Source organism: Saccopteryx leptura, chromosome 2 (genome assembly GCF_036850995.1).
Source record: "Saccopteryx leptura isolate mSacLep1 chromosome 2, mSacLep1_pri_phased_curated, whole genome shotgun sequence".
Lineage (NCBI taxonomy): Eukaryota > Metazoa > Chordata > Mammalia > Chiroptera > Emballonuridae > Saccopteryx > Saccopteryx leptura.
The window spans coordinates 122,007,400-122,025,335 of NC_089504.1; the positions used below are offsets into that span (position 1 = coordinate 122,007,400).

Below are 17,936 nucleotides of genomic sequence, written 5' to 3' on the forward strand. Positions count from 1 at the left end.
TTGCAAAACTGACCCTACAGTTCAGGACTCGACTGCTTTCCCTGCCTGTTGAATACTGCTGGCTTCAAAGAACCTCTTGATTTGTTTCTTTTTTTTTTAAAGACTTTATTTATTCATTTTAGAGAGGAGAGAAGGAGGAGAGAGAGAGAGAGAGAGAGGAAGGGAGGAGCAGGAAGCATCAACTCCCAGATGTGCCTTGACCAGGTAATCCCAGGGTTTTGAACCGGCGACCTCAGCATTCCAGGTTGACGCTTTATCCACTGCGCCACCACAGGTCAGGCGATTGATTTGTTTCTTAAAGAACATGCCCAATATGCACTCTGGTCTCAGAGCCCTGAGAGCTAAAAATTTGTTTTTATAGAATATTTATCTAACAATAAGAAATATCCAAATAAAAATTTTGGTTTCCTGTGAAAGCACTTTAAAACTTCTCAGGGTTCATGGACCCACTTGGCTCTCTAGTGCATAACTCTATTTCTGTGCTTACAGACACACCGTTTTACATACAGTATTGGGAACTCCATAGAGTCCAAGTTAAATATCTGTTACATAACTCTTGGGCTACTTTTAAGGACATTTGAAGGAGTTTTTCTGGAAAGTGTTCAAGAATTTCCTCATTTGCTCTAATGAGTACCAGTACATTTTAGGATTGAATAGTACTTCAGTTAACTTCTCAAATGCCTTATAGACAGTCAGCGTCTGCTGATCCATTAGTCACTATTGACTAATGTAATATCCACCTTTGTGACACAGTCTCTGGCAGTTTTAAAAGGCACTTGGTGGTACTGAATTAGAGAATTAGAAATCTATTAATTCTGTAAGCAGAAATTTTGTATCTTCTTAACATTCTTAAAACTAATAACATAAATATTGTTTGAGCCCTGACAAAGACAGGACTTTCCTTAGCAAAATCAGGGCAAAGAAAAGCCTGTTTTTATTGGTGATGACTTATTTTTGATGTATCTAATTAAAAATGGGGGGCATACAAACCTCCATCTTCACTTTCACCCCCTCTAAAAGCAAAAAATATAAACAGAGAGCATATGCAGGGATTAAAATGTAGTGTTGAGAATATGTATTTTATTGGGCAGATATAAATTATAACAAACTAAAATCTCACAGACACCACTTTCTTCAAAGTTACTATATTTCATCGAATCCCAAATGGCATTGATGGTAAAATGCAATGTACTATCAAGAAAGGAAATGTTGCCTGCCAAACTAATGACACAATGATGTTTCTCCACCATCAAATTTAAGACACATCCAATTCAGAGATTTTAAAATGTGAAAAGTTTTTCATCTTAGAAAACATGAAATATGGTTATGATCCCTTGAAAATAGGCCCTCCAGAGGTCAGACTAGAACAGGGGTCGGGAACCTATGGCTTGCGAGCCAGATGTGGCTCTTTTGATGGCTGCATCTGGCTCGCAGACAAATCTTTTTTTTTTTTTTTTTGCAGACAAATCTTTTTTTTTTTTATAATAATTTTATTTTTTTTAATGGGGCGACATCAATAAATCAGGATACATATATTCAAAGATAACAAGTCCAGGTTATCTTGTCTTTCAATTATGTTGCATACCCATCACCCAAAGTCAGATTGTCCTCTGTCATCTTCTATCTAGTTTTCTTTGTGCCCCTCCCCCTCCCCCTTTCCCTCTCCCTGCCCCCCCTCCCCCCCCCATAACCACCACACTCCTATCAATGTCTCTTAGTTTCACTTTTATGTCCCACCTACGTATGGAATAATGTAGTTCCTGTTTTTTTCTGATTTACTTATTTCACTTCGTATAATGTTATCAAGATCCCACCATTTTGCTATAAATGATCCAATGTCATCATTTCTTATGGCTGAGTAGTATTCCATAGTGTATATGTGCCACATCTTCTTTATCCAGTCATCTATTGACGGGCTTTTTGGTTGTTTCCATGTCCTGGCCACTGTGAACAATGCTGCAATGAACATGGGGCTGCATGTGTCTTTACGTATCAATGTTTTGCAGACAAATCTTTAATTTAAAAAATAGTAACGTTAAAAATATAAAACATGCCTGACCAGACAGTGGCGCAGTGGATAGAGCATTGGACTGGGATGCCAAGGACCCGGGTTCGAGGCCTGAGGTCGCCAGTTTGAGCGCGGGCGGGCTCATCTGGCTTAAGCAAAAAGCTCACCAGCTTGGACCCAAGGTCGCTGGCTCGAGCAAGAGGTTACTTGGTCTGCTGAAGGCCCACGGTCAAGGCACATGAGAAAGCAATCAATGAACAACTAAGGTGTCTCAACAAAAAACTGATGATTGATGCTTCTCATCTCTCTCCATTCCTGTCTGTCCCTATTTATCCCTCTCTCTGACTCTCTCTCTGTCCCTGTAAAAAAAAAAAAAAAAAAAAAATGTAATGTCTAGGGAGGGGCAGGGTCTTAAGCCTGAGTCTCCTTTGGCTGTGTGGAGTTGGAGGTAGAAACTCTTCTCTCTCTGGGGCCAACCTCCTGCTGGCCAGCTCCTGCATTCTCTGTTTATCTGATGCCTGCATTCCCGTCCTTTTTCCAGCTCAGGAAAGTGTCTCTCAGGCTATAACCCTCCCTGCTCAAAGGGCAAAAGGCTTTTTTTTTTTTATGTTTCAAAAAGAATTTGAAACTTGAAAAATTTCTCGTATTCTATAGCCCCTCCTGCTTAGCATGAATTCTGTCTGGCTAATATACCTCCTTTTCCTTATTCATAGGTTCCTTTTAAAATCGTATTTCTTCTGTGGGACTTCTAATGCTGAATTGTCACCTTTGTATTTTGTTGTCACTGTCTAAAACTATAGTATTCATGTGCCCTCCCTACCTCCTCCTTCCCGGATCGAAAGCCTCATGAGGACAGACATCTTACTGTCATTGGCCACTGCGTTCCTGTTACGCAGGACAGTGCCCAGAGTCTGGTCCTGGCAGGTGCTTCGTGACTATGTGAGTGAGTGAATGAAAAGTGTTCCCATGAACTCCTCTAGCAGAGAACACAGACAGCATGTGGTAGCCTATGGGCTAGCGGTCAGCCTGTGATCAGAGCCCAGTCACATAGCACAGGAAGAGCACTGCCCCACGGTCCTCCACTTGAGAACTTTCTGAGGTTACACAGACACCACCCTGAACTTTCTGTACTCTGAATACTTTAGCCAGTAGAAGAAACTTTCTTTTCTGTGAGAGACTTAGCAGTGAAGACAGGTTTAGCTATGGAGCCAGATTGTCTGGGTCACGTCTTCCTGGTTGTGTGACTGGCCGTTGCTGCTCCCTTATGTGCACGGCGTGACGCATCTGTAAACCGAGGTTAGCAGTAGCTCCTGTTGCGTGGGGTTATTGAGGATTGAATGCGTTGCTCTGGGTATAACAGGATAGTGATGGTGATGGTGGTGATAGAATTTTGCCAGTAATGTTGTAGGGTATTTTTGTACTTTGTTTTTAATCTGATCATTCCACTTTATTAATTTTTTTCATCATTGCTTTCTTAAAATATAAGATCAAGTCATCTCTTAGAAATAGTGTTACCATTTGAAATATAGGAAGTAATTTTTTAAAAAGATAGCTTAGTAAGAGATATAATTTGATTCCTTACATTAGTTCTTTACATTATTATATAAAGTTTACTTTCATGGGGATGCTGAGTAGGGTCTGTGTACAATAAATTCCATATATTTGGAGCATTGCTATATTACTATCCTTCATACTTGAATCTTCGTTACATATTTTTCTGGTGGAAAAGATTAATGATGTATTATGTTATTATAAAATCGTGCTGAACTACCAGCATGGAAGGTATTTTCTTGCAAGGTTATTTTCTTGAAATTTTTTTTTTTAATTTTTAGGGTTAGAGGATAGGGGGGAGAGAGGAACATTGATCTGTTCCTATATGTGCCCCAACCTAGGATCAAACCCACAAACTGGGAATCAAACCACAACCTTTGTGTTGCAGGACAACACTCAACCAGCTGAGTTAGCCTGGGCACTTTATTAAATTTTAAAGGTTAAATTATGTAGAACTTAATTGTGTTTCTGTGCCCCCCCCCTTTTTTTATATGGTGAATCTCCATAAATGCCAGCTTCAAAGTTTCTGTCAGGAATTGTTTTTAGGTCGGCCTTAAGAAAAGGAGGGAGGAGAGCAGAGAGTTAAGAAAGAATAAAAAGAAAAGCCTTTAATTATAATCCACACCCATAATTGATGACTTTTATAATAATCTGGGCATAGAAGGAAATACAAGTAAAACTGAAACATAATCAGTCTATGACCTAAATTTGTCTTTTTTGGTTTTTATTATTACTAAAATATTAATAACAAAAATGCTATTTATAGTTTCCTGGTGGTCTAAAATTTGTCTTGTGTGTGTGTTTTATTTTTTTCCTGCTCTTCTGTCTATCCTAAAAAGGCACTTAGGGGCAAAAGAACCTTGGAAAAGATCTTAAAATGAAAAGAGAGCATAGAAAGAGTAGACAAACTCTGAGAATTTTGTCCTTTGATTTTTAATGGGCATGCGATGATGATAGGTGTGTCCATAAAGGAACTTGCATTGTGTATATAAATCAGTGTCCTTCATTCAGCCCATTGGTGCTCTCTGGCCTCCCTGTAACCAGGAACTTACAGGTTTGGGGAGTTGGTTCTTTGCTGGTGGTCTCATTTGATTCAAACACACAAGTCCTTTTCTTTTTTTCTTTTTTTTGATTTATTAAATGAGAGGCAGGGAGGCCAAGAGACAGACTCCCACATGCTCCTGACATGGATCCACCTGGCAAGCCCCCTACAGGGTGATGCTCTGCCCATCTGGGGCCAGTGCTCTGTTGCTTGGCAACCAAGCTATTTGAGTACCTGAGGCAAGGCCATGGAGCCATCCTCAGTGCTTGGGCCAACTTGCTCAACCATTTGAGCCATGGCTGTGGGAGAAGAGAGAGAGCAAGAGAGAGAAGGGAGAGGGGTGGAGAAGCAGATGGTTGCTTCTCCTGTGTGTCTTGACCAGGAATCGAACCTGGGGCTTCCACTCGCCGGGGCTGAAGCTCTACCATTAAGTCAACCCACGAGGGCCCACACAAGCCCTTTTCTTACCAAACGCTTAACTACAGGGTTGGTAGAATGAACAATAAAGGGTCTCTCATGTCATATGGATAACACCAGACAATGACAGATAGTGAAGAAAGAAATAAAGAACACTTTTAAAAAGCAAGGTACTTGGCTGGGAAGGAGTGCAGAGATGAATCACAGACCTAGAACAGATGACAGAAAATTAAATTATTTAAATAAAAGAATAAAAGGAAAGAAGGAACTTGGTTAATCTACATAGTATATTTTGATCTTTTAATGGTCTGTCAGTGTTGTTTATCATGCTTATTTTTAGTTGAAAAGATGTTGGTTGCAGAATACGACTTTGCGGTATGGTGTGGTAGCAGTGGTCTCTGGTGTTTACTGTGGACAGCCTGACAGGTGGGGTGGGAGTGATTGTGATTATCAGGAGCCTTTCACAGAAGCAATCTTCTCTTTTGTACTTTCCAGATTTTCACCTGATGGAAGACTAATTGTTTCATGTAGTGAGGATAAAACTATTAAAATTTGGGATACCACAAGTAAGCAGTGTGTCAATAACTTCTCCGATTTCATAGGGTAAGTCCATTCAATTGTTGCATTTACAGGGGGTATTTTGCTACAGAGACATTTAATTATTACAGTTTGAATAAAGAAATCAAAATATGAGACCATCCCCTTCTTTCCTCCTAGGTTTGCAAATTTTGTGGATTTTAACCCTAATGGCACATGCATAGCTTCAGCGGGTTCTGATCATACTGTGAAAATATGGGATATAAGAGTGAACAAATTACTCCAGCATTATCAAGGTACAATTTCCATAACAAAAGAATTCAGTTGTTGAGTGGGAAATTCTTTTTTTTATTTTATTTTATTTTTATTCATTTTAGAGAAGGGAGAAAGAGAGAGAAAGAGAAGGAGGGAAGAAGCAGGAGGCATCAACTCCCCTATACTTTGACTAGGCAAGCCGAGGGTTTCGAACCAGCAGCCTCAGCATTCCAGGTCGATGCTTTATCCACTGTGCCACCACAGGCCAGGCAAGTGGGAAATTCTCAAACTGACCCACTATCCTTCTCAGTGTGGTCTAGCCCCTTCATAAGAGTCATGGTTGCCTTTGAACTGACTAAGGAACAGTTAGCCTCCATCAACAACGTGGTCTGAGAGCTGCGGTAGATTCCAGAGTGGAAAGGGCAGTGTAGGAACCTGAAAAATGATGCCAGCACCATTAAAAAAAAAAAAGAAAGAAAGAAAGAAAGAAAGAAAGAAAGAAAGAAAGAAAGAAAGAAAGAAAGAAAGAAAGGAAAGAAAGAAAGAAAGAAAGAAAGAAAGAAAGAAAGAAAGAAAGAAAGAAAAGAAAAGAAAAGAAAGGAAAAAGCCAAAATTACTGTGAAGGTTTAAAACTCTGATTATTTGCATTATATGAGAAGTTAGGATAGAAACTAACACAAATACTTATTATAACTGGTAGAAAACAACATCCTGCAGTGCCATGTGTTGAAGTTCACAGAGAAATGAATCAATTTCTTGATTTACAGTGGATTTATATTAAATCCTCATTTTTCTTTCTTAATAAGTGTAATTAATGCTCACCATGTAGCCAGCATCGTTAAATGCTTACAACAGCCCTAAGAGGAGTTATTATTATCACCCTTATTTTAAAGATAAAGAAATTGAGGCTTAAAGAGGGTAAATGACTTACTAAAAGAATTGATAGAACTGACTTAGGTCTGTTTACAAATTTTCCATCCCTGTGTTATACTGCCTCCTGTTGGACATGTGGTGTCCAGAAATGAATTCTCAAATGGCAAGATGTGTCGTTCTCCACATATATCTTTACATTCTTCACCCCTTAGTAGCAAGCCACTAATTGACTATTAAATTTAGTTTAAGGCTAGGTTATATACCTATGTGAGCTGGTAGTAATCAACTGTTGGTTATATTGGTAATACGTCTGAAGACTTTTTAGTTAAGTGGTTAAGATCATCTTTCTATGACATTCTCATTTTGAAAGCTGTTCTAACTCATTGGCTGGATACTTCAGCAGTGTGATGCCAAACTAACTACTTAATGTGAACTATATGATGTTTTGGGTTGTGGAGACATTGCTTCTAGTTGTTTCTTGTTTTCAGCCTAACATTGCTAATAGGGCAATGGGCATCTTTATTAATGTTCTCTAAAATCTTTATTTTCTACAAATCAGTTCACAGCTCTGGAGTTAATTGTGTATCATTCCATCCTTCGGGTAACTATCTCATCACTGCTTCTTCAGACGGTACAGTTAAGATTCTGGATCTCCTAGAAGGAAGGCTCATATATACACTTCAAGGACATATGGTACTAACACGAAGATTTTTGTTTTTTAAATAATATAATTTTTATTGTTTTGATCTAGTTTATTATATGCCTTTATTATCTTTCCAAGGGTAGCACACATTGCTCTATCATAAAAAATATTTTTGGCCCTGGCTGTTTGGCTCAGTTGTAGAGCATTAGCCCGGTGTGTGGATGTCCTGGGTTTGATTCCTGGCCAGGGCACACAGAAGAAGCACCCATCTGCTTCTCCACCTTTCCCCTTCCCGTATCTCTCTGTCTCTCTTTCCTCTCCTGCAGCCATGGCTCGGTTGGAGCAAGTTGGACCCCATGCTGAGGATGGCTTCATGGCCTCAGGCACTAAAATAACTCGGCGAGCAATGGAGCAACAGCCCCACATGGGCAGAGTATCATCCCATGCAGGGGTCTCAAACTCGCGGCCCGCCCACCAATTTTGTGCAGCCCACAGACTGGCCCGCAGACTAATCCACGAAGTTTGATTAGTCTGCGGGCCGCACAAAATTGGTGGGCGGGCCGGGAGTTTGAGACCCCTGCGAGGGTTGCCAGATGGATCTTGTTCGGGGCGTATGCAGGAGTCTGTCTCTGCCTCCCTGCTTCTCCCTTAAAAAAAATAAAAAATAAAAAATAAATTTTGCTTCCAACATTACGTTTTTATCCTCTGGAACCAACTCATAGAAATATTATTTATTATAATTCTTGTTAAAATCAATGTGTAGCTTTTAATAACTATTAAATTAATCCTTCACTACTGTCTTCATCAGGATGTAGTTTAGGTTTAACTGGCTAAGTGGTGAAAGATAAAATTTTCCCTACTTCTGATCTTTTTTTCTCATGAGGAGGCTGTCCCACAACCTCTGACACTCTTAGCCTCTCACACCCCCTCAGTTACTTCTTTCACTGATCTGGTGAGATTAAAAGGAGAAATTCAACAAGTAGAACCCAGTGCCTTCTCCTCTTGGGAATAAGCCTGCCCTCACTTTTCCTCTGATGCTTGTGGTGGTGAGGCCTACTCTTGTCCGGTTTTGCCCATGACTCATTCTAGGATTTCAGTTCTAGAAAGCCCATTTGCCCACAGATAAAGCCACATTCTTTCTTTACAAGCCTTTATCAGTAAGACATGATATTTTGGCTCTTATCTGCCCTTTTCTCTGTCTTATTTCTCGGAGTGGGGCACAAAGATACTATTTATTGAGCCTGTTCAGTCTCTCACTCACATATGTGTGCACGCGTGCGCGCGCACACACACACACACACACACACACACACACACACACACACACACCTGGCATATAAAGAACTGTTTTTCTTTTTTTTAAATGCGAGGAGGGGAGATAATGAGACAGACACCCACATGCACTCTGACTGGGATCCACTTGGCAACCCCCATCTGGGGCCAATGCTGTAATCAGTAGAGTGATTTTTAGCAGGTAGGACCAACCAAGCCATCCTCAGCCCTCAGGACCATGCTTGAACCAGTCGTTCCACTAGCTGCGGGAGGGGAAGAGGGAGAGAAGAGGGAGGGGGAGCAGTGGAGAGGTAGATGGTCGCTTCTCCTGTGTGCCCTGACCCGGAATCGAACCTGGGACGTCTGTACACCAGGCCAATGCTATCCACTGAGCTAACCAGCCAGAGCTAAACTTTTTAAAGTATATAAACTAGTCTTCCATTCTGGGTAGATATTCAAACATCTCTAATTTTTTTAGAATGCATTCTTTTTTATTTTTTTTAAGCACTAGATACTTCCTTTTAATCAAGTATAAGCAGCCTATATCCAGAAAGAGACTGGGTTTGTGGTCTAGGGGAGAGGGGGTGTTTTAGCCTCTGTGTACCCTGCCTGCTTCCTGCTCTCTTTGTCATTTGTTCTGCAGCTGTGTTGGAATGAAGCAGAAATAGGCACTAGCTAGCTCAGATATGGAGGTATCCGCAGATTTACATGAATAAACAGCCAGTAAAAGTAGACAAGGATTAAAATATCCCTGGAAAGAGAGTAATAGGGGGGAAAAAGATAAACACAGTACTTTAGGAGAAAAATTTATACATAAACATCTCTTCACAGTCTGGAAGAGATGTTTATGAGGTTACAATAACCTAAATCTGTAGGATGGTCTACTTAAAAAATATATTTTTTCCCCAGAAGTTTTCCTGTACAGATTAAGGACACATTAACAAAACAGAATATACTGATATTTTGAAACAAAAATAACTACTCTTATTTGGATTGAAAAACGGACCTAGAGGTTGTGCATGTTGTGACTGTGCCAAGTGTCCTCTTGTCTATCTTCACAGTCATTGCTCAATTTCAAGTTCTCCTGACCTCTCACCCGATTATGCCAGTAACTGCCTGCCTGGCCTCCAACATGCGTTCTTATCAATTCATCATCCTCACAGCTGTGACATCAGTTTCATTCAGTGTAATTTTGTCTTAGTTTCAGGTGTACAGCATAGTGGTTAAACAGTCATATAGTTTACAGAGTGTTTGTAACATCACTTGTCATTACAGCTCTCCTGTCTATCCTGCTTTTAAAACTCCTAGTGGCTCCCTGTTGCCCACAGGAAGGGTGAGCTCGGTGAGGCCTGTTGTAGTCAGAAAGTGGCCTTTTTTCTTGTGACCTCATTCCCATCACTCTCAGAGTCATTATTCAGTTTCTGCTAGTGATTTGCTGAGTAGAAAATCTTAACAGAAATTCTATTACCTTACAGATGTATAAGCTTTTGGGAAAAGAAAGTGTATTTTAAAGTTTTACTAGAATTTCTTTTTCATTTAATATTATTTATGTGTTTTACTATAATTGGGTTGGTTCCCTAGTTATCTTTACTCTGCCTGCCTTACTAGCAACTGGCTATGTTCTCTCAGATTTATTGCATAAGTAGTCTACATAAATCAGGAAGAAAAAAATTAATAGTCACAGTACTCTTGGCGATGAGAAAACAGCACCAACTACTTTTTCTTTTATCTCCATTTATTTTTTAGGGACCTGTCTTGACTGTTTCATTTTCAAAAGGTGGAGAGCTGTTTTCCTCAGGAGGTGCGGACGCACAGGTGTGTGAGTTCTGCAGTGCCCCCTTTGATGAGGGTAGGGCATAAAGGGGACCCGACCTCAGCAGAGATGTTTACAGCCAGCTAGTCTGAATGTGTTAAAATGAGAATTCATGAGTTTATATTCTAACTTAATGCCAGGATTTCTGCTATTTCATAGCTGAAGTTGTGCCAGTTCTGATAAGTTTTGAAACTCAAACAGCAGTTACTTTCTTTGCTCGTCTTTACACTTAATTATACGTGTAACTGACACTATATGTCCAATATTGATGAGGTTCTTTCACTTGAATTTTTGCCTAATATTTTGTCTGTATGCCTTATGTTTCAAATGTTAAGGTTTTATTTATTTATTTTTAAGAGAGAGAGAGAGATGAGAAACATCAACTCATAGTTGTGGCACCTTAGTTGTTCATTGATTGCTTTCTCATATGTGCCTTGACGGGCGGGGATGGGGGTGTCCAACCCGGCCAGTGACCTTGGGCCCAAGCCACCGACCTTTGGGCTCAAGCCAGCAACCCCGCGCTCAAGCTGGTGAGCCTGCACTCAAACTGGCAACCTCAGGATTTTGAACCTGGGTCCTCAATGTCCCAGGCCAATACACTATCCACTATGCCACCGCCTGGTCAGGCTCAAATGTTCAGGTTCTTGAGGACAGTAAGTGTAAGTTGTTTATGCAGCGGTTTTCTATTTGCTTGAGATGGCCAATAGTTATTCATAGTGAAATTTATGGAATAAGGTGGACAACATGGTTTTGGGTTTTGGAAATGAAGAGGATTTTAAGGTAATAAGTTACTTTTTTTTTTTAATAAGTTACTTTCTTAATATGAATTTTAAATTGGACATGAAGGCAATTCAAAAGGCTAAATTTCTTTCTCCCACCCTTAAATAAGTATTGAGAAGTAATAATGTTGTTGAAATATATATTCAATTTCAACAATATATATATTCAACAATTCAATGTTGTTGAAATATATATTTAATCTTCCTAGTTTGAGGGACAATTCTGTAAATTCATTTTTTAAAAAAATCAGGTCTGTTGCTTATTTATACAAGCCAGTAATTGCCAACATGATTAATTTTTTTAACAGGTTTTATTATGGAGGACTAACTTCGATAGTCTGAATTGTAAAGATGTTATTAAAAGAAATCTTAAGAGATTACATTTTGATTCTCCACCACATCTTTTTGATGTCTATCCAAGAACACCACATTGCCATGAGGGAAAAATTGAGACTATTGAAGTGAGTACCTTGTACATATTTGTCCTGCCATTTGTAAGTGTATATTTGGGGGCTACGGGTCAACTAGATGCTTGAAATTATACTTAATTATGTAAAACCTAGTTCTGCCTTAAAACAGCAGTACTTTAAGAAATAATTGTTTTCACTAGTAAAACTGTAACTATGGTAGTGTGTAATAGTTCTAAAGCCTCTCCTATTAGGTTCTTTAAGGCTTAGAAATAACAGTGAGCAATTTTGTTAATTGTAATAGGAAATGAGGACAAATCTAAGGCCTTCGGTGACTGTGAAGTCAGAACAAGCTTCATATTCTAGACGTGTTAAGGGACCGCATGTGATGGATGTCATGAGAACAGGGCTAAAAGGCAAGAAATTGTATAGCAGTCATTGAAATAAGTATCTTGAATTCGTTTTATAGCAAAAAAAAAAATCTTAGGGACAATAAAAAGAAGAGATTTGGGCATTAAACTAATTATTGAGCCCATTTTACTGTTAGCTTACATATGTAAATATTTTCAAATACAGGTATGTAATTATTTCGCTCTAGGTTTTTTGTTTGTTTTTTACAGAGACAGAGTAAGAGAGAGGGATAGACAGGGACAGACAGGAACAGAGAGAGATGAGAAACATCAATCATCAGTTTTTCATTGCGACACCTTAGTTGTTCATTGATTGCTTTCTCATATGTGCCTTGACCATGGGCCTTCAGCAGACCGAGTGACCCCTTGCTCGAGCCAGTGACCTTGGGTCCATGCTGGTGGGCTTTTTGCTCAAACCAGGTGAGCCTGTGCTCAAACTGGCAACCTCAGGGTCTCGAACCTGGGTCTTTCCGCATCCCAGTCCAACGCTCTATCCACTGCGCCACCACCTGGTCAGGCTTCGCTCTAGGTTTTTGTTGACAAGTTCCTTTAGGTCCTATAGATTTAAATGTTCTCTCTTCAAAATATAAAATTATTTTTGCTGGATACTTTCCCTTTTGCATGATTGTCCTTGAGCCTTTTTTTCTTCCAAGAGTTAGTATTAAATCATTATTTCCTGTTCATCTGAATTTTTTTTTATCATTGGCAGAACCTTTCTTTGCTTTTAGAGTAGGTATTTTGAATTTCTTAGCTGTGTTCCTGAGTGGCAATGCACAGTCACCTCATGCAGCACTCAGCCGTGCTGATGTTCCCGCTCCCGTGGGCCCCGTGTCGCCCTCCCCAGTGCTTTCTGTGTGACTTCTTGAGTTGTAGTTTTTCTGTGGTCTCAGGTATTTCTGTTAGTCTCAGGTTGCGCGCATGCGTGTGTGTGTGTGTGTGTAAGTTTAAGTTTTTAAAACTTTTAAGTTTTTTGTGCTATTTTCTGTATTTTGTTTAATGTAGCCACATTTTGGGATTTCTCTTATAGTTTTTCCTTGGTAATATTTCAGTTCTTTGCTATAATTTTGGTTCCTTCCAACTTGGACCATTTTTCCAGTTCTTCTAAATAAAGGATTTACCATTATGCTTTACTACTTCATGCTACTTATTGTCTTATCCCCCCTCCCCCAATTTCTTTGAAAAAAAGAATATATAGGGTTTTTTTGGTGGTTCATCACATTTGTGTTTCAGCTTCTACAATGATAGATGTATTTTTTGATCCGCTGTAATTAACATGTATTCACATAATATATACATGAAATTTGTTTGGAACTCAAACAGCAGTAACTTTCTTTGGTCGTCTTTACACTTATTATACATGTAACTGACACTGTATGCCCAGTATTGTATTCCATTCCTCGTTTAACCGCAGCTGTTTTTACTAGCACCGTGGTTTTATTCCAGCACTGCTGGGCGTGGCTGAGCGAGCCTCCAGTGTTGTCGCTGCCTGTCAGCCTCAGACACCTCTCGGTGGTGGTGGTGGTGGTGGGCGTGGTGGTGGTGGTGGTGGTGGGCGTGGGCGTGGGCGTGGGCGTCAGAGCTGCAGGCACAGCTCGGCTTTCCTCACTCCCAATTCAGTTTCCCTGGCGCCACACTGCCTTAGTGCTGGCAGTTCAAGCCATTTTCTCTGTGACTTGCTGTCAACCCCAATTCTCTTAAGAGTACTGAACTTTCTTTAAAGTATCACCAAGTTGCCTGGGTAGCTCTGCTCTGACTACAGCCATAAAGCTGGGCACTGGCAGGGTTGCTTTGTGCAGGTGGGTCAGGATGACCCAGCCCATGCAGAGTGCACTCCCAGCCCTGCTTTTCACAGACACTTAACAACCTATTAAAACTGACTTTTCATATTGGAATTGGCGTGCTTTTTAGTAACACTGTATCATGTTGAGCAATGTGAATGAATTATGTTTGTGGCCTTAAGAAAGTCAGCCTGTGTGTACCTTGTTTAAATTACCCATTAAGCACTCGTGGTTGCTTAAATTAAGTACACAATGAGACATATTTGTAAAATAGCTTCATATCCTGTAATATGAAATCCCAGAGAAGTGATAGGATTCTGCATATGAACAACCAACTGTTTATTTTTCTTAAAAATCTCTTATAATAAAGCAAGTTTTTTGGACAGAGAGCATATATGATATAGTTATTATGAATAAATAATTGTTAAATATCAAATTGCTTTTTAAAAACTCCAAACATCACCTGGAATAGAATAGTATGAATCAGACTAGATATTGTGCTGTGTGTTCATTTAGATTAGGTAAATTTTACTTTGAAATACTAAATTTTATGGATTGAATTATTTTTCAAAGCTTCAGGCAACATGACATTACATATGTTACCTTGGAAATGTTTGAAAATTAGCAAAAAAAAAATGTTTTGGGAGGTTGGAACTCATAATTAAAAGAACAAGAGGATGTAGAATAAGTGGAGTTTCTGATCTAATGAGTTTCCCTCACTTTCTCCTTCTGCAGTAACCATGAGCATTTCATTTCTGAGGTTGAAGCAACAGCATTTCTGTGATTTGCATTTTATTGTGTTTTCTATGCAGCTCATTTGAATGGCATGATTCAGTCTTCTGGGTAAGACTGGCCTTCTGCAAAAGCCGCCCATTTGCCAGCCTTAAGTGCCACTGGTTTGAAGGTGGTGGGTCCTGCAGAGCCTTAGCCTGTGGGTTTCAGCTGACTGAACGTATAAACTAGTAATCCCTACGTGGGTATACAGTGAGAGCAGGCTGCTTCTAGAATAGCAGGCTGCTTGTAGAAGAAGGGCACATAAAAGAAGGTATGAAGCATCCAGTCTTTACCCCAGCTGTGAGGCAGACCCCTTCTGTGTCCCTTCTGTTGACCTAACTGCAGATCCATTGTCGTGCTCCCACCTAGGTGCTCCGTCTTCATCAAAAACATGAGGACAACTCCTTTCTTTCTTTCTTTCTTTCCTTCTTTCTTTCTTTCTTTCTTTCTTTCTTTCTTTCTTTCTTTCTTTCTTTCTTTTCTTTCTTTCTTTCTTTTTCTTTCTTTCTTTCTTTTCTCTCTCTCTCTCTTTCCTTCCTTCCTTCTCTCTCTCTCTCTCTCTCTCTCTCTCTCTTTCTTTCTTTCTTCCGTTTTTTTATGAGAAAGACTCCTAATTTCTAAACAGGGTGTCTTAACCCTGCCCACAATGTGCTATGGCACTTCACTAGGCCATGCTGACTTTATCTTCTTCAGACTGTCACGAGCCAAATTGCACAAACAAAACAAAGCAAAGCAAACATTCTGTCTTAAGGAGGAACTTAATGTGAAAGGATGACATTTTATCCTGAGCCAGTCCCTTACTCTTGTGCATATTTTGATATGAAAGACTACAGTCATTCAAAGGGATGGTGATAAGATCTTGGTGACATAAGGCATCAAAATAGTTATTCTAGGAGGATTGCAGAATATCCAAGGAAGAGATTTTGGTTAATTAGTTAGAAATAACTTATTAATAAATTAATTGCTTGAATGGCTTTCAATTTCTTAATAGCTATTAGAGATCATCTTAATCTATAAATAGCATAGAAAAATCTTCATGATAATTTAGTAGGAAGGAAAACTTTTAACTTAACCAAATATTTGTGTAATAATCTGGCCATGATTCATGTTGAAAACTATAAGTAATCAACTTAAGTCTTCCAGTCTGAAATTGGGTTTTACCTCAATCTTCCGTAAAGGTTGAAAACATTATAATTTATGATAAAAAATGACTACTTCTTTACCAGTTTTATATTTTAGTTCTAGCTATGATGTATGGCTATATTATTTTCAGTCTCAATAATTATTCTTCAGAGATTACATGATAATAGTAGTAGTAATAATAATGTCTAACACATACAACATTATTTTTTTCTCTTTTTCAAGTGAGAGGAGGGTAGATAGAGAGACAGACTCCCATATACACCCTGACTGGAATCCACCTGGCAACCCCATATGGGGCCAATGCTTGCAACCAAGCTATTTTTAGTGCCTGAGGCGGGGGCTCTATGGAGCCATCCTCATTGCCCAGGGCTAATACACTCAAACCAGTGAACCATGGCTGCAGGAGGGGAAGAGAGAGAGAGAGAGAGAGAAGGAGGAAGAGAGGAGAAGTAGCTGGTTGCTTCTCCTGTGTACCCTGACCAGGAATCAAACCTGGGACATCCACACACCAGGCTTATGCTCTACTACTGAGCCAACTGGCCAGGACCCATACAACATTATTTTAATTACTTTACATAAATTAAGTTATTTAATCTTCCTAAAAACTGTATGAAGTAGTACCATTTTTATTTTTTGTTTTTTTTTTGTATTTTTCTGAAGCTGGAAATGGGGAGAGACAGTCAGACAGACTGCCGCATGCGTCCAACTGCGATCCACCCGGCACGCCCACCAGGGGGCGATGCTCTGCCCCTCCGGGGCATCGCTCTGTTGCAACCAGGGCCACTCCAGTGCCTGGGGCAAAGGCCAAGGAGCCATCCCCAGCGCCCGGGCCATCTTTGCTCCAATGGAGCCTCGGCTGCGGGAGGGGAAGAGAGAGACAGAGAGGAAGGAGAGGGGGAGGGGTGGAGAAGCAGATGGGCGCTTCTCCTGTATGCCCTGGCCAGGAATCAAACCTGGGACTTCTGCACGCCAGGCCGACGCTTTACCACTGAGCCAACTGGCCAGGGCGAAGTAGTACCATTTTTATCCTGTGAGAAACTGAGCCACGTGCAGTTAAATCACAAAGCTAGTAAGTGGGAACACTAGAATTTTAACCCAGGCACTCTGGTTCCAGTCTGTACTTTTAACCATTTTGATGTAATGCTTCAGTATAATCAAAATTAAATTTCAACATATTATACCATATTAAGTATCTGTGTGCTAAATGTTGCACTAGCTTTAACGTATGCAACAGGGAACAAAATGGGCAGATCCCTTGCCCTTCAGAATTTGTTAGTAGCCGTGTTTGTGTTCATGGACTCCCAAGTATGATGGCTACAGAGAACCTCAGAGAGGGCTGGCCCCTGTGAGGCCATCTAACCTCTCCCTCATGCATGAACCCTTCAATTATATGCTGTCCACTGATGGAGAATTTAGCCTCTCCTTAGGCAGCCCGCTTCATTTTGAGATAACTGGTTATTAAAGGTTTCTTCCCTTCAATAAAAACCAAAAGCTAGAAGGTACTGTTAGTTTTCCTGGGGCTTCGCTAGCAAGGAACTTAACTGTGAATATCACCCCTCCCCGCCCCCAGCATATTTTCTTTATGGAGAAGACTGTAAACTTTTATGTAGTAAGAATCTCCTGCTGGGCCCTGGCTCTGGCGTGCAGGAGTCCCGGATTCGATTCCCGGCCAGGGCACACAGGAGAAGCGCCCATCTGCTTCTCCACCCCTCCTCCTCTCCTTCCTCTCTGTCTCTCTCTTCCCCTCCCACAGCCAAGGCTCCATTGGAGCAAAGATGGCCCGGGCACTGGGGATGGCTCTATAGCCTCTGCCTCAGGCGCTAGAATGGCTCTGGTTGCAACAGAGCAATGCCCCAGATGGGCAGAGCATCGCCCCCTGGTGGGCATGCCGGGTGGATCCCAGTCAGGCTCATGCGGGAGTCTGACTGCCTCCCCGTTTCCAACTTCAGAAAAATTAAAAAAAAAAAAAAAAAAAAAAGAATCTCCTGCTGTATGTATGCAACAGCAACTTGTGCCACCATACAATCAAATACTGTTACATCAACAGGCTCCCAATTTGTGCAAGCTTAAGGATTTCTCAGTGAGATGCTGGCCATTTATTTCCATGTGATTGAGATTTTTATGAGCAGCTTCAATTTCAGGTGGTAAAACCAGATTGTATTTTTCATAGGTAAACAATCTTACTTTAACTCCTTTAGCCCTCCCTCCCTCCCTCCCTCCCTCCCTCCCTCCCT

General features: G+C 40.4%; 1 protein-coding gene across 5 annotated transcripts in view; it reads left to right on the plus strand.

The window, feature by feature from the left end:
- Nucleotides 1-17,936, plus strand: part of POC1B (POC1 centriolar protein B) — a 120,983-nt gene that overhangs the window by 55,540 nt on the left and 47,507 nt on the right. For all 5 annotated transcript variants that reach the window (XM_066368663.1, XM_066368659.1, XM_066368660.1 and 2 more), the window contains 5 exons: nucleotides 5,514-5,621; nucleotides 5,736-5,851; nucleotides 7,243-7,376; nucleotides 10,345-10,413; nucleotides 11,499-11,651. In XM_066368663.1, coding sequence (XP_066224760.1) covers nucleotides 5,514-5,621; nucleotides 5,736-5,851; nucleotides 7,243-7,376; nucleotides 10,345-10,413; nucleotides 11,499-11,651 — 580 coding nt within the window. The remainder of the gene's footprint in view (nucleotides 1-5,513; nucleotides 5,622-5,735; nucleotides 5,852-7,242; nucleotides 7,377-10,344; nucleotides 10,414-11,498; nucleotides 11,652-17,936) is intronic.